The sequence below is a fragment of the Monomorium pharaonis genome, chromosome 5 (assembly GCF_013373865.1).
Source record: "Monomorium pharaonis isolate MP-MQ-018 chromosome 5, ASM1337386v2, whole genome shotgun sequence".
In the NCBI taxonomy this organism is placed as follows: Eukaryota; Metazoa; Arthropoda; class Insecta; order Hymenoptera; family Formicidae; genus Monomorium; species Monomorium pharaonis.
In genome coordinates this window covers 2610038-2629218 of record NC_050471.1, presented here as the reverse complement: position 1 = coordinate 2629218, position 19181 = coordinate 2610038, and the positions used below count along the sequence as shown (strand labels likewise).

The following is a 19181-nucleotide window of genomic DNA, read 5'->3' as shown; positions in this document are numbered from 1 at the left end:
AGGGTTTCTGGTCCCCTTAATGAAAGAAGAACCGCACCCACGACAAACATTCTTATAATTGCTCACATCACCTCGACTGGCACCTATGTGCGTACATATCTTCTCGTTGCTGTAATTATACGATATGTTTCATTAAAAATAGAATAATGTTATTCTTAACAAGAAATGCTGCAAACGCTCTAGAAATAACATTTTTTAATCACAGGTACTAAAGGAAACAAACAATGGCACGGATAAAGTCTCTTTTTACATTATTAAAAAATATATTTTAGCTTGTAAATACAATTTTTTAAATCAAATATATGATCTTTATAATTAAACTGAAAATGTTTATATATATATATATATATATCTAAAATAATTGCTTAATTCTTAAGTTTGCATTTCTAGAACCAAACTTTAAACTAAAATTATTTCGAACTTTATTGAAGTAAATTTCCTTATTCGAAAGTAATACATATGTCATCATGCGTATTTAAATATGGCAAATTTCAAAAAAACAATTCGTCCAATATTTATTCAATATATGCTAATTTTACATAAGTAAAAGATTTATGCGGTCTCGCGGTCTCGTAAATTAATGCGCGATCGTTACATTTGACGTTACGGAGCATTCCAGCGGTCAATAATAATGAGGCTCGCGAGGGCGTTCTTTTGTGAAAGCTCACGAGTAAACCTTAGGAAACGTCAAACGCCGATTTATCTTCAATTCTTTACAATAACTTGTTATGTCAAATAAGAAGATATCTGCTATTATTTTGTTGATTCCTAAAACATGCATTAGGATAAATTCCAAACAATTTTACAATTAAAACGTGAATTGAAAATAAACTTGTTTGCTGAATGGAAACCTCAAAGACATCCAATATCAAATTTAGCATAAAGCAAACACTTTACAATATTCATAATTAGCGACATGTATGTGCGAATTTCAACATGTTGGCAACATTTATTCTTGAGAAATACTATTTTAGATATGTGTAAAATATTGTATTCGTGCAAAATTTCAAAAATCTCGAAAAAATCGATTTTCTGACATTACTTAAAGGATATTTAGAGAAGCGCGCGCACTCGAAGGAGAAAAACACCGTAGAGCTTGCAGCTTTCTTCGTACTCGCAATCGCGAGTGCAGTTATTTATAAAATGTCCGCCATTGGTGGCCGCGTCGAGAGGGACAATTTAATTCGTCTGCAATTAAAGCAAATATTGTCCGACTGATCACGTGCGGATTGACATTTCCATCTGATAGATTCCCCAACAGCTTTTCGACGCAAATGGCAAACTGGAATGATAGGTTCATTACAAAAATCCATCATTTGTTCTGTCGAAAGTGAGCTTTTTTCCGCGTCGCCGCGCATGATCTCTTATTTTCTTATTGTTGCTTAGAGCGTCTTTGCTGTTACGCATGATTTACGCCACGTGTACATGCACGGAGACCCACTGTGTGAACAGGTGTCTTTTCTTTTGGAAATCTCATTTAGATCATCGGGCTAATGACGCTTGAAAAAAGATGTGGTGAAATTCAAGAGAACCTTAGTATGTACATCGGTTTGAATCGAATGTTAACGTAGTTATGTGTTTTGTTTTCTTATCTGTTTTATTTTGATTTAAGCAAACCTTTTGTCTTTCCGTTCTAAATAAGAGATAATAATTTAATGTACAATAAAATATTTTTAATTTAAGCTTCAAGTTTGATACAATTCAAAGTAAAGGGGAAATCTTTATTATATTTTACATATACACTTTTTAAAATGAATAAAAGAATTCTGAAGAATTAATTCTTGCCAATAGGTTTATTTTTTTTGAACTTATTGGCTAACTAAAACCTAGTAACTCTAATAATAATTAACATATGTCGTTTTTCAATGCCTTTTCTACACACGTAGAAGTTCATTGAGTTACGACACTTCTGAATTAATTTTCATACAATTAATTACAAATATGAAAAGATAGTTCAATAACTTTTTATATAGAACATCTCTAAGAAGTTTTTTGTATAATTGTTTATTAGAAAAAAATTGTCTATGAATATGTCTAAGAACTTAATTACAATGCTTTCAGTTTTTCAAGAAAAAGAAATTTGCGGGGCAAAGTTGTCGAATTGCAAGTACACAGAATGTTAATAAACAAATGAATACATAATACAGTGCAAGGATTTTCCCAAATTTCTAATCGCGCGATAACGTATAAGAGTTGCACATATTCTATTGTAAGCGCGCGTGCGTTTACGATATTTATAATAGATAATTATTAACTGCTACGCAGATGCATTCGCGTGGAATAACGTACCCGCGATTCCCGATCGTGCGATCGGCACGCTCGCGATAAGTGGGGATGGATTTTCGGATCGCGCGTGTAACGTAATATTTAAAGCGCCGGGACGACTCCGATCGATGCGTCGATCCATCGTCATCGACTTGTGACGGTCGTAAGGGAAGTCACCGGCGTCTCTGTACTCACGATCGTCAGTCGCAGATTAGGCTTCTCCGCGACCGACTATAGTGCCTGCCGCAGATCTGCCTCCGGTCCTGGAAATTTTTCTGGGCGCCGCATCATGGTCAGCCGCATCTCCACCATCTCTCTCACGATAGGTCAGTGACAGTAATTCAGTCTATTTTTCAATAGCGTTCAAGCAATCACATAATCGAGACATTTGTACGTTAAAAATTGATGTTCCTCTTTCTACATCTGAATCAGTTGTTTTACTAATTTTACTAATTTGCAGTGCTATACTTATATCGTTGTGATTATTCATTGTCTTTTAATGATCCCGATTATTCGTACTGGTCGAGGTTGGTAGATTTTCATTGAAAGCTCAGCGCATGTGTATCACTGATTGACAAAGTTATAAGTATAACACTATATTTGCTATTTTTTAGTAAATAATACATCCTGATTTTGAAAGTGCATTTTGAATTAATCATTTAAAATTGTAAAAATTGTAAAACTTTTTTCCTGAACACACCGGGTAGATTTTAGATTAATCTTAGAAATAAGATTAAATTTGGAATATTTTAACAAGATTTTGCAAGGTTAAAATCTAGTTTATATTTATTTTCTCGTTTGACATGAATTTATGAGATGTATTCGTCAACCGATTTAGATTTGTTTTCTTTTAAATTTCTTTGATAATAATAAAAATTTTTCTGTTTGTTTTCTTATTTTGTCGTTTGGCGCCAAGTCTTCGATTTCCTTTTCTACATCAGCGTAGAAAAATAAGTATTAAGAAAACTAAGATATACTTTTCAATGAAAAAACTCTTTTTTCAGCTTTACTCATTATCATCGAGCTAACACATCTAATCTCATAGTGAATGTGTTCCGCAAACGATTGTAATACTACAACCGTTTCTATTATTTACATAATTGTTATAACGTTTGCATTTGCAATAGAGCTTGTTTTAAAACATTTCATATTTTGTTTGCGTTATAGATCATTCAGAATAAAATGTTGCAAGCTATAATGTAATCGCTACACCGTCAATTCTGCTGAAAGTGCAATTGCAATTACACAGATTAGCATTTTAAGCATGTTTTAGCTCTCAGAATATTTACTAAAAGTTATAAGAAACTTAAAACGTGTAAACTTCTTAGATTAATTTTTTTTCTATGTCATTTTTTCAATGACAAATAATTGTGGATAAACAATCGTGTGAATATATATCTGAATTTTAGTTTTAAAATCAGCTGAAGAAGAAAATAATAAAATATTTAATGTTTCATTACGCTTACACAACAAAAATCTTATTTAACTGCAGTTTTAGGTAAATAACTTTTCAACAAGTGAATCCGATTGAACCTTTGCATGAATATTTCTTAGAGTTTTATTAATATACGCACAAAATTTGATTTAATTTGTAATGGTACTTCTTTATTGAATTACAAATGCGATTTTTATGAGAGTTAGAAGGAAACAAAAAATTAAATAAAAAATAAATGACTTTTAAGCCAATAAGAGAATTATGTTTAAATTTTATACAGATATTTAAACATAAAAGAACAATGTATAAAATGTTAAAATTTTTGATAATCCTTTAAGATGTGAAACATACATTTTTAACTTGTGTCACACAACATGCGTAATCATTCGATTAAAGTGCCAGCAAAACTTTCTATCGGGCGCACGTGTCATTTGGTCTCGCGGCGCTTTTACATTTACATTTTTTCTTTCCTAAAGATAAATGGAATCGACACTGCATTTTTCTCGCATAAGTTTTTGAAAGAGAAAAATATAAATTATTAATAGTTCGACTTTGAGATTAGTTTAATTTACCATGATAAATTGCAGTCACTGATGCAACTTGCAAAAACGTCGTACACTGAAAAAAAATTTAGCAGATTGAAATAAATATTTTTTTTAATAGTACCAAGCAGAAGTTTTGTAAAAAATAAATAATATTTATTTTAAATAAGATAATATTTTTGATAATTTAGAAAATGTATAATACATTTTCTAAATTATATTATCTTATTTATAATAAATATTATTTAGAAAATATTATCTTATTTAAAATTAATATTATTTATTTTTCACAAAACTTCTGCTTGATACTGTTTGAAAAAAATATTTATTTTAATCTAGTAAATTTTTTGTCAGCGAACGATTTCTTGAAGTGAACTTTAGAATTTGCATTTATTCCACAATTATCTGCAGAATAATTATTGAATTGTCAGAATGGGAAAAAAGCTTCAATGAGACACCGATGCACCGATTTGACATGTTTGCATCAAACAATCGGAAAATAACGCCGCTCGACAGAGATAAACATGATGTTGCACGCGGAAATTTAATTCAAAAAATACGAATGATGAAACAAAGGCTAATCCCCGCAATAACTTGATCTGAGGTAGTTACACATTTTCGCCTCTTTATCCAAAAAGCCGCCGAAGTCTTCGACAAATAACTAGAGAGAACCAGCGTTATAGAACGATGCATGGGAAGAGTCGCGCAACGTTGCAAAATTTGCATCTCTAACGCTTGATCTAACGCAAATTGTCAATCAAAATTTTATGACGAACAACAAGGCACGGAAATTCTTCCTCGAATGATCTTGGGAATGTTTGTGCAATGATACAGCGCATCTCTCTCGTGTTCATTCAGAGGGATTTAATAAGCTCGTCGATCACTGCACTTTTAATGCATTTTATGCAGACATGTCTCTTCCATGATATCGAGATATTTCTTTTAATTTGTGCGACCCCGTGTGTTTTAACATTAAAAGTGACGTACTCTGATTTCATTCTTAATTAATAAAAGAGGATTTAATTACTTTATTTCGTGCATATTTAACATTGATTGCCGGTATGAATTAGTAAGTTGGGAGCAAGCCGCCGTAATTCTGTTAGTCTGCGTAAATCTTACTATCTTCTCCCTCTATTTTCAAGTTAATATCTCTGCATACACGCGCCTAGGTAGCATTGTTTAGTAGTTTGATAGGAAAATAACTGAATAATGAAAGGAAACCGCCGTTATGTTGCATGTTGCAGCCAATCGGGATACAACTTTCAGAAAATTACAGAAAATTACTATCGTGCAATTCGAATAAATCAAAACAAATGGACAAATAGAAAATTTTTTTATACGTATGAGAAATGCGATCGACGATTGTGTGCTTGGAATCGTATCGATCTCGGTGTAGCGAGTCATGTAATTTAAAATCGCAATCTGACGTCACGCGTATCAATTTTAGATTTTATAGAGCATGATGTACGTATATAGTAAGATTCATTTTACTTCCTAACAATAATGATACAATAAATTCTTACCAATTGATATTACGCTTAATTAATGAAGAACAGTGATAAGCACACGCGCTTGTGCAATCTGCTATCTATTGACGTCCGTTTGTTTACTTAACTTCCAATCAGCGTGAAAAAAAGTCGAAGTCCGCTAATATCTTTGATGCTTCCTCGCATACTGGAAATACGCACCTCCGCCACGAGACTTGCGATTAAATGGATCACATTCGTTACGACACGTGCATTGTTTTAGTTTCACAATTTCGCATGTGAGTACGAAAATTTTGGCATGCGTAATCAGTTACGTGACATATCACGAAATTTTTCCGCCGTATCAAAAAGAAGAAAACGGAGCGCATGACAGACGTATATCTCCGAACGGATGCGTGCTTGTTTATAAAACATCTATTTTCTGCTCGAATCTTGTGCAAATTCTCACGTGAATGATCGCGTACGTGGATATAGCCCAAATTACGTGCGCGAATCGCAGATATCTCGGCTCGTGTAAAGAAAATTCAACTTTAGCCATTTATCGGATTGATATAAATATCACATTATTATTAGAGAATGTTTTTCTTAAAGAATAAATTTAGAACTTTTGCTTTTTAGAGAAAGAGACCAAGAACCATGGGGCCAATGAAGGTACCACAGACTTTGAGAAGGCCATGGATATATGTGGTAAGTTGTTCTGCTATAATTAAATATATAATTAATACATGTATATTATAATTATATTTAATTATATAGTAATATATAATAAAATAATTTTAAAATATATCGGAATACACATGTAATAGTCATGCAATTTTTGAAATATTTGTAAAAATGTATTGCAATTGTTCTTAGGAAATGGAAGGTATCAATATACTTTATTGCTGGTTTGCGGCGTGATGTTCATTTGTGTCGGCTGCCAGTTTGGAGCAAACGCCTACATCCTGCCGTCAGCTGAGTGCGATCTGAACATGAGATCCGAGGAGAAAGGACTGTTGAATGTCGCCTTCCTCATAGGTAAAATCTCGTCAAACATTTCACCGATAGATTACAGGATTCTTTATAAAAAAATTGGTGCACTTACATTCAAACATTTCGACATAACTACACATGTTTATTAAATTTCTTTTCTCAGAATTTGCTTTAAACGGCGTTAAAGTCTCTTTATCTTAATGACGAATTAAGCATTGACTACGCGGGTTAATTTTTTTTCTGGTGCAGCCCACTCGTCGCGTGCAGGCACAGATTAAAGTTAATCTGCCGTCTTTGTTCGCGCAAATATGTATGCATTGTCTAAATTTTGTGCAGGATTTTTTAAATAACAATTATAACATTTGTCTCGAATTTTAAGTAATAGAGAAGTAAGTGATGTTGTAGTCTCACTTATTTACATTTTACACAGTAGTTTTAATAAATAATTAATAATTAATAGAATGTAACAAGAGAGTAGTAATATGGTTCACCATAAAAATGGATTTTAAAATTTGATTTTAATAAAAAAACAGTATTCTGTTATAAAATTATATATTTATTTATAATAAAGAGAAAATATTGCAAATGTATGGAAATGTATGTACGTACACATGACTTTCCATATATAATCTACTGAAAATCTATGATATATAGTAATGTAAACTGTAGATTATTAGTAAAATCAATTTGAATAACTTTTACATGAACACTTGGAAAAAGAGGTCATATTAGGCTTGTTGAGATTACATTAGCAAAATTCCATGTTATTGTTTAACTTTGCATAACTCGAAATGTTTAACAGCCAAAAGCAAAAAGTTAAGTAACAAAAAAGCATTCAAGTGTACATACATTCATATGATAACACGCTTAAATAATATGGAAATGTAATTAAATGTTAAAATGTTCCTTGAAAAAAATTTCGAAATGCTTGAAAGTAAAAATGCCTCATAACAAATGTCGAGTGTTGTATATTTAGCATATTAGCGCCACCACATAACACTAGACTGATAGAAAAATGATTCTAATAATAATAATATACTAATTATCATCTCAATAACGGAGATAATATGAATGATTATAATACCACCTTCTCCTCTACTAGAAATAATTTGTATTTTTATATTTGTGTTTTTATATTATTTAATGGATTCATGTAGAAGCTCGATTGCTTCAGGTTCGGTGTTCAGCGCTCTTTTCTGGGGAGTCTTCGCGGGCGCCTATGGAAGGAGAAATATCCTGCTGTTAAATCTTTTCGCTGACAGTATCATTACGTTGATCGCAAGCTTCTCACAAAGCTTTAAGATGCTGCTAGTATTCAGAGTCATAAGTGGATTCTTGTAAGTGCAAATAGTAAAATAGCATACGATATGTGTCACACATCATTCTAATTATCTAAGCACCTTTATACGGGCTATTTGTAGAATGGGTGGACCCGGCTCCTTGGTGTATACATACCTCGGCGAATTCCACGCGGAAAAGCACAGAGCGAAGAGCATCTGCTTCCTAGGCTTTTTCTTCACTCTCGCCTGGTTAATTCTGCCTGGTAATATATTTTTATTTTACATTAGCAATAAATAAGAGTTCCAGAACTGAGTTTCTCAGAGAATGCGCTAAACAACTAAATGACAAAATATGTACGCTACTTCTATGTGCCTAGTAGCACAATTTTTTGGCTCAATTTTGGCTAATCATTGACCAAATATGTGTTGTTCGGAACTGACTTAATTCGTTCATCTAGGTTTAGCATGGATAATCATACCGTTGCCGATATCCCTCAATTTTTACGGCATCCAGTACAATTCCTGGAGATTATTCCTCAGCGTTATCAGCCTGCCAACTTTCGCTATTGCCGTCGTAACCCTATCGTATCCGGAAAGTCCGAAATTTCTGGTGTCGCAAGGGAAGACCGACGAGGCTCTCGCGGTTCTCCGAACGATATACGCGGTGAACACCGGACACGATAAAAGCGAGTTTCCGGTAAGTACGAAGAAAATAATTTTTGAATAACATTGTCAGATTATATTGTCTCTTCTCTTAATTAACACTCGATGTACCTTTAGGTAAAAGAACTTCTCTCCGACGCCGTGTTCGAAGTAGAAAAGGACAAGGTACCATTGTCGTCGTCGGATATGCTGACGGAATTGTTGAAAAATATTTGGTGGCAATTCCGTACCATAGCATCGCCACCTCTTTTGAAGTACGCTTCCCTCCTGTGGACGATTTATTTCACGAACATGTTTGGGTGAGTGTCATTTTGATTCAATGACTCTCAAAAGAATTTTCAACGTGTTATTTATTTTAAAAAGCATTCAAAGATAAAGTTATACGATTTAGTACAAAATGTTACCAACAAAAAGAATTTTTATATTTAATATTAAATCTGTTCTCTTTCTTATTAATTTTTCTATTAATATTTTTTAGTTTTTACAATGTTATTATAATCAAGAAATTAATTGTCAATGCAAGCAAAATATTCTCTAATAAAAGATATCATGTGTGTGTGTGTATCACTAATATAAAAATATTTTCTTATGTTTTTCTTTTATCATGTGACGTGTAGATACTTCGGTTTTAATCTCTGGCTACCGGAGTTATTCAATCGCTTCGAAAACTATCATCAATCTCACCCGAATGCATCCGTGACCGTCTGCGAACTGATACACGACACGCAGGCGTTAAATCACACGATCCTGGAGGAACCGTTCCTTCTTTTGGCAAACGGGGTTACTACGGATTGCGAACCTCATATAGATGAGCGGGTATTCATTAACTCTTTGACGATCAACGCCGTTTGTCTGCTCGGCAATGTCGCTTCTGGATATCTAGCAAATCGAGTTGGCCGTCGAACGATGCCAGGTAAGAGTCTCAGTTCCAGCAAGTTCTCTTGAACAAGACAACCTTTTTTTTATTTGTTCAATTTCCCTTATCAATTTATCTCTTTTTTAATAAGAGTAAAATTTTCGACGGTTTCTTTCCTCTCCAGTGACCATGATGCTGGTGGCTGGCATCGCTGCCCTCGGTATCTACTTTGTGAGGTCTTCGCTGCAGATCCTCATAACCGCGTGCGTGTTCTCCCTGATGACGACCACGGCGAATTTCGTGATTACCAGCGTTGCGGTCGACGTTTTCCCTACGCACGTGTCCGCCGCCGCGGTGTGCATGATGGTGTGCCTAGGAAGGTCCGGCGCGGTGGCGAGTAATCTTGCTTTCGGCATGCTGCTGGATCTTAGCTGCGAGATCCCGGTATTCCTGGTGGCCGGTATCTCTATATGTGAGTATAACAATATAATTAGTATAAAAGTATAAAATGTATTTCTATCTCGAAAATCAATTCTGACCAATATAAAATCAATTCGATTTTGTTCAGAACAACTGTGATCATTCTGAACTTTGTTATTGCTGAAATCTTTTTTTTTTATGCATATCTAAGACTTGGATTTAACGGATTAGAGGATTAGACGAACGATAGAGAAGTTAATGATGCTCAAATAAAAAGTTAGAAAAATCTGCGAAGAAATAAAGAAATAATTAAATTGGTTGTTTTCAGTTGGTGGGATGTTGTGCTTCTTGATCCCAAGCAAGGAGAAGAAGTGAATACCGACATTTGAAGAAAAAATAGACTTAAATAAATTTCAAGAAGAGAACAATCTGAAGTGCCGAACGAGGTGTTTCGTGTTTTTTTTGTTTAATAAGATATGCCATTCGCGCAAAGTCTGAAATATATAGAGTGTTTTGTAAATAATAATTATAAGCATCGCTCGTTAGGAGTTCTCGGTTTCCTAACACTTGTAGGAAAATCTATGCGCCTTTCGTAATCTCATCGCACGTCAAGATGTTCAGTGAAATCGTAATGCTCAACGATTAATTTCCAATTAATAGCAAATTTGTTGTTTATTTACTAAAAATGAAATAACGAATCGTTCCTTATCAGTCATTAGCTTAATATCGGCTCGTCAATGACGCTCTGATTTCGCTGATCAGTGATACATTCCATATCATTTTATTACGATCTGTACATCGTGCGCTTATCGATCAAGTCATTTGTAAATAATTATTTCAATATTTATTAACCCATATTATGTAATGCGTGTGGCGCGTGTAATGCGCCGTCGACGCGTGTCTCGTCGTTCGCGACGAGGCATGCGTAACAAACGATCATTTGCGATAATGTACAATGTTAGAAATAAAATGTCTGACAAAGTGAGAGAATATTTTAATTGTCGGCCACAGTACGAAAAATGCGCGGGCGCGACAGCCATCTGGAGAAAACCATATATTATAATTGCCGTTGCACTGGCCTGCGGGGACAAACTGACGCACGGCAAATACGCACTAATCATCGCCCGGCGAATGGAAAATACTTATCTGTCGGCTTCTAAGCGAGATGGATTAAGCGTCGTTTCCTGGTAAGCCCCGCAGGAGTTTTAGAATTTAATCGCCCGATGTTTACGACGCACCTGTCGTAAAGCGTGCATTAAAACCACGTCCGTTCCCCTACGGGTGTATCACTGTGTAAAATACTGCGCACTGCCATTCAGGAAATCTATTATCGTCGTGTGTTGTGTCGGTATTAAATCATTCTCTCTCTCTCTCATCCGGCAAACTTTTTCCCGGAAAGTACCTCTTGTCATAGGGTATTTTCTTTTCTCATAAATTATCAGGAGCTGAAGTTTCCTCGCGAAAACGTTGCAAGTTGTCTCGAGTTCTTCTCTCGCGCTGAAAAGAAATTAGAATAATCTATATCGTGTAACTCTATAAATAGTATAATGATATCACTATGCATACACGGGAAGAACGGTTTTGCTGAGGTAACTAAAGAAAAAATTTAGCTAGAGGTCTGAAGATAATTTTGTTGGATCATTAAAATAATTATATAGGATCGAGCATAAGCAGTGTTGCAAAAAAATTTTGACATTCTAACAATCAGCGTCTCACGTAATTATTTTAATGGCTTAAGAACAGAATTAGTTTTAAATTCAAGTTGAATTTTTGATACCTTAGCACAGAAAATTATTCTTTTCCTGTGATAATAACGAGAAATTTTATTACTTAAGAGGATTCAAAACGGGACGTGGTGCTGGTGACTGGTGATTAACAACACGTAAAATACAAATCTGCAATTTCGTATATTTGTTTTATTTCTTTTTCGTAAAAATGAGTGGAGAGAACTTTCTTGATCTTCGATACACGATCACGTTCGCTCGGTAAGCATGTTACCTCCTCGTTTCGGAATCGAATATAATGATATTGAAAATAATATTGTGAGTTCTCGGGAGTTATCTAATAATATCGTTATTTCGTTACGCTATTCGCACTTACTCTCGGTACGTGCTTTCTTTATTATTACTCGTTACTACCATTCGTTATTACTATTATCGTCGCCGACAACGACGTAATACATAATATATACATAGTATGTATAGCATATATGCGTATGCGCGCACGTGCGTACACACCTTATGTACAATATATACAGCAGCGTTTGTTTTATTTCGATTTTTTCGTTGTGCACTCCCTCCGCACTAATTATATATGTATATACTCTTTTGTTGCGTATATTTTATTGCGCGTGATTCGAATCGCGGTGTCCGATCGAAAGCTCTTTCAGCACGTTAACATTATCGGTGAATATTAAAGCGAAAACAACAATCTCCGCTCATCATGCTTCAATTTTAAGTCGGAAATAATATTTAAAAAATTATCGTCGTGCAACGGTATCATTGTTGTACTTACATCGACAAATTTCGAAAAACTGCAAAACAATTAACAAAATTATATTACAAAGAATAAAGTAATGTGTGAATAATATTTCAAGATTTTCCTCCAATGGTCGTTATTTTTATATTCAAACCAGTATATACTTTCAAAATTTCGTTGAATAATTTTTTGAGAATTTTTCTTCATCGAACGCAAGAGACTAGAAATATTTATTATTAGATTATTCTTTCCTTGTTGAGTTTTTAAATTCGCCGATGAGCTTGCGATATCAATTTCCGGCGGAAATCGATCGGTCTTCAAAGCGCCAAGAAACGATCGACATCGATAAGTCTTCTGTGTGTGACAGCAAAGAATAAATTCCCTTTTATCAGTTTTGCGAGATTTGAGGCGCGCGTACTCGCGATCAGGAAAAAATCTAAGTCGTTTGTATTATGAAGCGCATGCCCCTATTCCCCGACTATTTGAACTTTCGAAAAGCACAGTATCTCATGATAAGGCACTATTTGTTTATTCATTATACATTCTAACGGACGTAAAGTGTATCCTTAGAATGTAGAGCACGGCAGAAATTTGTCTAAATACGCCGAAATCTTTTCTCTCTTTTTTTTTTTTTTAAATCAAAGTTCAGTCCGTCCGGTGTATATCGATTTAGGATGAAGAGAAAGGAGAAAAAGAAAGAAAGAGGATCAACAAGTTTGGGAGGAGGAAAGATACGTACGAGCAGAGGACTTGCTCTTACTGTTTCCTCTTTCCTGTTTTCGAAGACAAGTAATACCGGCAGTAATACCGTACCGATGCCGATGAAGCGCATTACAATACTTATCCATAACAGTAGTATTTACCGATACGCGTGATAACCGCTAATTGTCTCCCTCGTTCTAAACACTAATTAAATGTAACAGTGAACGGCTATATAAAGGCACTATATTTCACAGACGTAGGATCCTTATAGGGAAATCAGCTGCCTTCATTCGTTCGTATGTGCAATTTTACCTTTGGCTCATCGTTTATTCGTTCTGCCTCCGTCCCCGAATATTCCCCCACGAAAAACAAAACTGATCTCTCGGCAATCCCTTTCTGTTTTATTGTCACGTATTTGTTTTTTTTTTCTTTACTCTCGGCGCGAAGAATTTTTTTATCGAACTCTGATCGCGATGATAAATCATCAATCAAGCGAGAGACTTGAAGGCATCTAATCTCGCTAACGAGGAACTTTCGTATATATTGCATGTCCATGGTTTAAAGATTATTTGAACCTAGCCCACAGACACGTGGAGTGGTCGGTTGGCCGATAGCAGTTATGAGTTAGTAGACAGTTAGAAAACGGCTCTAATTGTCGTTCGTTAACATTAGTGTTATTACTCTCTCGTTATTACTACTATTGGATAATGGCACGTCGCGTCGCCCGAGAGAAACGGTAACTCGTCGAACAAGTGGCCGGCTCTTTTATTGGCGAAAGCCAATCCTTCCGTTTGAGATAAATCTCAAAGGGAATAGGCGTAAGAATAAATTATTCTTAAACGAAAAGCTCAGTCTTGTTTGACGCGCTTCAGATAAACAGTCATTTGCCGACATAACAATCTCCCTCATCACGAGATAACAAAGGCAATAGTAAATTAATCCGTATTAGATACAGATTAACTTTTACATTGAGAAAATATCGAATGAAAAATACCCTAAAAAAAGTGTTAGTAAAAAATATATTTTTTGAAAATGACAGAACGTATCGTAGATGAATTTGCAGACGAAAACGTTCGCTGTTGACCATGAAAATTGAGAAAGTAAAAGTCACGAGTGCCAAAACGAAGTAGATGAAAGCTGAAAAAGGCAGACTGTAAAACAAGAACGAAATGACGAAGCGCGAGGGATGCGTAAAGAAAAAGAATGCAAAACAAAGAGGTAGAGTGAAGAAAGACAATCCATGCATTAGATGATTCTGTTTTAGTCGAAATGCAAAAACGTTCCACGCAATTTACGAATGTACACAACAGATGTATTTAGTCTTTCTTATTTGAAAAAAATCTTCATCAAGGACGTATATTACATTATTCACATCTGAGCTTCCTTTTTTCCACTTAGATCAGAGTATAGATCTCGTGCTTTCGATAAACTTTACAACATTATAAAAATTCAGCAAAAATCATCGAGAAATCCCAAGGAGATTTCTCCATTCTTTATATTATATGTACAGATACAATTTACAAGTAACACTTTTGTATCTATGGACATTCCGAAAAAGATGAAAGGCAGAGCAGTATGAAGAATGTCGGCGAGATTGATAACAATACAGTAAACATAATTGTAACGACAGCCGTCTATCATGTATAATAATCAGACACTGAAACAAAACTTTGCAAAATTTTAATTTACACGAGAGATATAAAAGATTTGACGAAAAAAAAGAATATCACGAAGTAAACGTGATACTCTTACTTTTTTTCCGGTAACTAGTTATATAAATTTATTATTGCAAGTTTGCTTTCTGTGAGCGTAGATGTACCTTTTCTCCTTCAAAGAGTTCCGCGTTTTTTTTTTTTTAAGGAAAGATTTACATGACTTTTTTTTGTATTTTCGCGATTGTTTCTCTCTTGAAATTCCCGAGACGGAGGAGAAATCGTTCTTACATTTATTGTAACGAAGGGGAGAAGAAGTCTCCGCAGCGGTATTTATGTCGTAGGACTGTCCTACCATTAATTTTAGAGTACGCCTCCGTAGTAAGTTCTTTTTGCTTCTAACGCATAACGACGGCCGCGACGGCTCTCTTTTGGATGCTTGAACGCGATAAAACGAGCACAAAGAGGTACAAATATGAATCATTACGTGTTTCGCATGCGTACGCCTATTATAATACCCCACGACTGATCTGCAAATATACACGAATTACATTCGTTATCGTTAAACCTCAGAATCGCATTATAGTTCTCAAAAATTAATTCTTTCATTTTTAAATTGTTCTTATATTTATAATTTGTCTTTTCAAATTATTGCAAATCTAACGTTATCAGAGGTACGAATGTAGAAGAATGTGAACGTCGTTGACAAATATCAGTACCTCGAGCTCGAGATGATAACGCGGGACAGTTTAAATTACTTGCAATCAAGAATTCCCTCGGGAATACGGACAGCGTGTCTCGTAAATTGTCATCAAATGCCGTCTTACAGCGCGACTTACAGAGGCACGTAACGCAGTTTCAAACGCGCTCCAAGGCGGTGCGCGCGTTCTTAATTGTGGCACGAGAGGCAAATAGATGGACCACCGTGTTGGAGAACAGCGGAAAAAGGGACTACAAAAAGCAAATCGAAGTCGTCCAAAGTGAACAATCTGCCGGCGGACGTTTTCTCGTTACAATTATTTTCGCCGATGATCCAACGCGACTGTCGTTCGCTTTCTTTCTCACACACACACACACACACACACACACACATACATACACACACACACAGAGACACACAATTTTTCTTTCTCTCCTCACGCTACAGTTAGCTACCTATAAACATTTTTTTGTATACATCTCTGTATACATATTAATATATAACATTTAAGCAGCGTATACGCATCACAATATATCGTTTCTTGTAGCTCTCAATCCGTTCAATCGTTATTACAAAGTAACGGCCACTTTTACGTCCGATAAAAGCGGTAGTACGAAAGTAAACTAATGGTCGAAAAAACTTACAGGTCAATCAGTCGTATATGTATTTGTACGTGTATGTGTATGTGTATATGTATATGTATGTTATGTACGCGTGTATGTATGTGTAACGTGTACTCGCGTGAACGAATACTTATGACTGGTACACATTTTACAATGTATGCACTTAAACACATTGTTCTGAACACCGTGTACGCTCTTTCCTTCTCTCGAGTTCTCATTCGTATATCTACAGAGTATGTAAAAAAAAAAAACATATTCGCATATACGCATCATGTGTACAATCCTCTTCGAGGAAAGTTTCTGCGCATCGGAAACTGAAGACGTGCATACGATCAGGAAGAAGATAAAAAGAAACAACACAGAAGCCATCTTTCATCTCGGTCAAAACGTTTTGATCTGCCAAAGAAGCTTTCCGTTCTCAAGAAGGCTAGTGATCTTGCAATCTACTTATCAGCTGGTACTGGACCCTTCATATATTGGGTCGGATATTCATTTTAAGAAATAGAAACGACTATAGTACGGCTGAGAGATAATTCTCGCAAAACCAATGAGACCCGTTCCTCGTTTCCGATGTGCAAACTCTTCTCCGTTAATTAAACCGTTATACGCGAACGTATCTCGTTTTGTTTCTCTCTTTCTCTCTCTCTCTCTCTGTTGTCTCGCTTGCTTCGCAATCGTAAAAAAAGGAAGAAAGAAAAGACTCGCGTCGAATTCTTATCACAGTACATTGTATTACTGTAGTACAAAGCCCCGAATGAGGAGGCATCTTTTTTTTCTTTTTTTCGTGCGAAACGAGCTTGGCACGTGGCGCACTTTTGTTTCCCGAGAGTACGCGCTGCACTAAGGAGGGAAGCTGGGAAGGCACAGTGTATGTACATGTACTATACGTATGTACAGCACCGAACGACGATCGGAGATAACACACACCTGGGACTCGTGGCATGTCAATCGCTTTCGATTTTTGAGCGATTGCGCGGTTATTCGATTCAATACTGTCCCCTCGCGATGTAGAATCTGCCAATAGAACTTATGCTACTGCAGCGAGCACACGATCAAATTGAAATAAATAAATAAAAAATTTAATCCAATTATCAAATCAATAAGACTCTTATTTAATAAAAATCAATTTCTAAATGAAACTTGATCAGTTAATATTATATCACTATGTTACATTATTTTTGTTTGTTCTGTACAAACTCTTGATTTAAATACGTTTTGCCATGAGCAAAAATATAAAATAAGAATTTTAAATATATACAATAAATACACATTATATAAGAATATTAACACTCTTAAAATAATATCCTAAAAAGTTTATAACTGCATCAAACTTGCAAAGAAAATTGCACAATTAATTTAAATATACTCCCATGATCATTTTTATAAAGTTTTTATATAGTTATCTTTCTCGTCAATAACATAAGTTCTACCAAATGTAATAAGTGTGTGGAAAAGTTCACGATAACGTCTGTTTAAAATTTATTAATAATTTATTGATAATTATTGAGAAACAGCTGGGTGTTCAGAATTTTGCAAGTAATTTCTGCACTACGTATATCGTGTCAATTACCTTTGAATTATCCATCATTAATCATCTGCAGATCTAATCTGGGTCATATTGACTCAGACGATTTTTTCCATTTTGCCAATTTTATCTTAAATATATACAAAAAAAGTTTCGGATCACTCTACAGTTGTGTAAATGTTAACTAGAATTTTTTCAAGTTTTTAGAGCTCAAAAACTCTTTAAAAATCATAACTGTTTATCAATGATCCAGAATCTAAGCTAAGCAGTGAAAAACAAGTGCTCTGCAAAAGATTAAATCCCTACTGTTCTCTGAACTTTTTCGAACGACTGACAAAATAAAAAAAAATTATTCGAAAAATCTTTTTCAAAGAACAATCGTAACTATCTTTTTCGTCGATGTTACTCTTCGCTTTGTGCTTCATCTTTACGAGACTTACAATAAGAATTTTCCCTGTCTGTTGAATTCAATGTCAACACGCGCGAATTTACGAGTCGGCGCGCGTAGATCATAAACGCAAGTGACTAGACTTACCGGAAGCCCGACTCTCTCCGCTTCCTTTGTCAGAAATTCTCACACGAATCTCAAGAATAGCATCGACGTCTAAATAATTAAAAACTAAAATTAAAAAAAAAAGAGGGGAGAACACTGCGAATCAAACGCACGCATCGTAAAGGTTTCAAAGTCCATTCGTGCAAGTCTCGATGTGAATCTCTCCGTTCGTACGCGCTCGATGAACACGCTCGCGATCTCCGTTCATTTCCGTCTCTCGTTCTATCGACGAAAACGGAAACGGTCATCGTTGTTCCTAAACGTATTACTTTGACGGCGTGTACTTTGGTAAGACTGCTGGGGGTTGTATGGGGCGATCTCGACACGCGCCGCTGGGAATCGCCCCGGGCGCACACATACGTGTTCCTTTTATTTATTTATTCATTAACACAGCGCTCTCGCTAGGACGGAGCTAAAGGCCACGATCGCCGCATCATTATCACCGATCCTCCCCGAGAACAGCGACAGCGGTAACGATGACGCTGACAGCAAGGAGAAGGCGCGAGTTGAGGACGAGATTTGACGTTACTCTTCGGCCCGGCCAGCCATGGGGATGATCACCTGCACGGCGCCAGGAGCACCTCGAGCCAGCACGGGCAGGAAGTAACTTCCTGCCGCGAATACTTGGGTCCCCAGCCCTTGGCGAAGCTGATGCGGACGGAGTTAATGTCGACGGGGCCGGAGGCGGTGAAGCCGGTGGCCTGACCGCCGCCGCCGCCGTATGGAAGCTGCAGAATCTTGGCGCGGTCGAAGATGTTGATGCAGAAACCCGGCGGGACCCGGTAGACCAGCAGCGTTCTCGATTCCGGGTCGTCCAGGGTGGGCGAGTTGACGAAGATCGGGCTCTCCGACCGATTGTACGCCCATACACCGTCCGCTTCCTGGCTGAGCGTTAGTCCTGCAATTAAAAAGACAACGTCTTCCTTATCCGTCACGTTCTGGGATATTTTATGAGAATCTTTTACGAGGAACTAGCGCTATCAGCAAAGACAGTGTCTTTGAACCAAAACAGAAAATCAGAAACCACT

General features: G+C 35.9%; 2 protein-coding genes across 2 annotated transcripts in view; one reads left to right on the top strand and one right to left on the bottom strand.

Moving 5' to 3' along the window:
- Window positions 1-776: 776 nt before the first annotated feature.
- Window positions 777-10910, top strand: LOC105834104 (synaptic vesicle glycoprotein 2B). The gene is made up of 10 exons (XM_012676337.3): window positions 777-2591; window positions 6348-6416; window positions 6585-6746; window positions 7876-8038; window positions 8123-8244; window positions 8440-8678; window positions 8762-8943; window positions 9262-9557; window positions 9685-9972; window positions 10249-10910. The coding sequence occupies exons 1-10, from the start codon at window positions 2555-2557 to the stop codon at window positions 10293-10295; spliced, it is 1605 nt and encodes a 534-aa protein (XP_012531791.1). The 5' UTR covers window positions 777-2554; the 3' UTR covers window positions 10296-10910.
- Window positions 10911-11817: 907 nt separating this feature from the next.
- LOC105834650 (mothers against decapentaplegic homolog 2) overlaps window positions 11818-19181 on the bottom strand; it is a 48396-nt gene continuing 41032 nt past the window's right edge. The window contains exon 5 of the mRNA XM_036287581.1: window positions 11818-19051. Coding sequence (XP_036143474.1) covers window positions 18711-19051 — 341 coding nt within the window. The 3' untranslated portion in view covers window positions 11818-18710. The remainder of the gene's footprint in view (window positions 19052-19181) is intronic.

Coding starts and splice junctions, on each gene's coding strand:
- LOC105834104 (XM_012676337.3), top strand. CDS start 2,555: ATGGTCAGCCGCATCTCCACCATCTCTCTCACGATAG. Junction 6,417..6,584: donor GAAGGCCATGGATATATGTG/GTAAGTTGTTCT, acceptor AATTGTTCTTAG/GAAATGGAAGGTATCAATAT. Junction 8,679..8,761: donor ACGATAAAAGCGAGTTTCCG/GTAAGTACGAAG, acceptor ATGTACCTTTAG/GTAAAAGAACTTCTCTCCGA.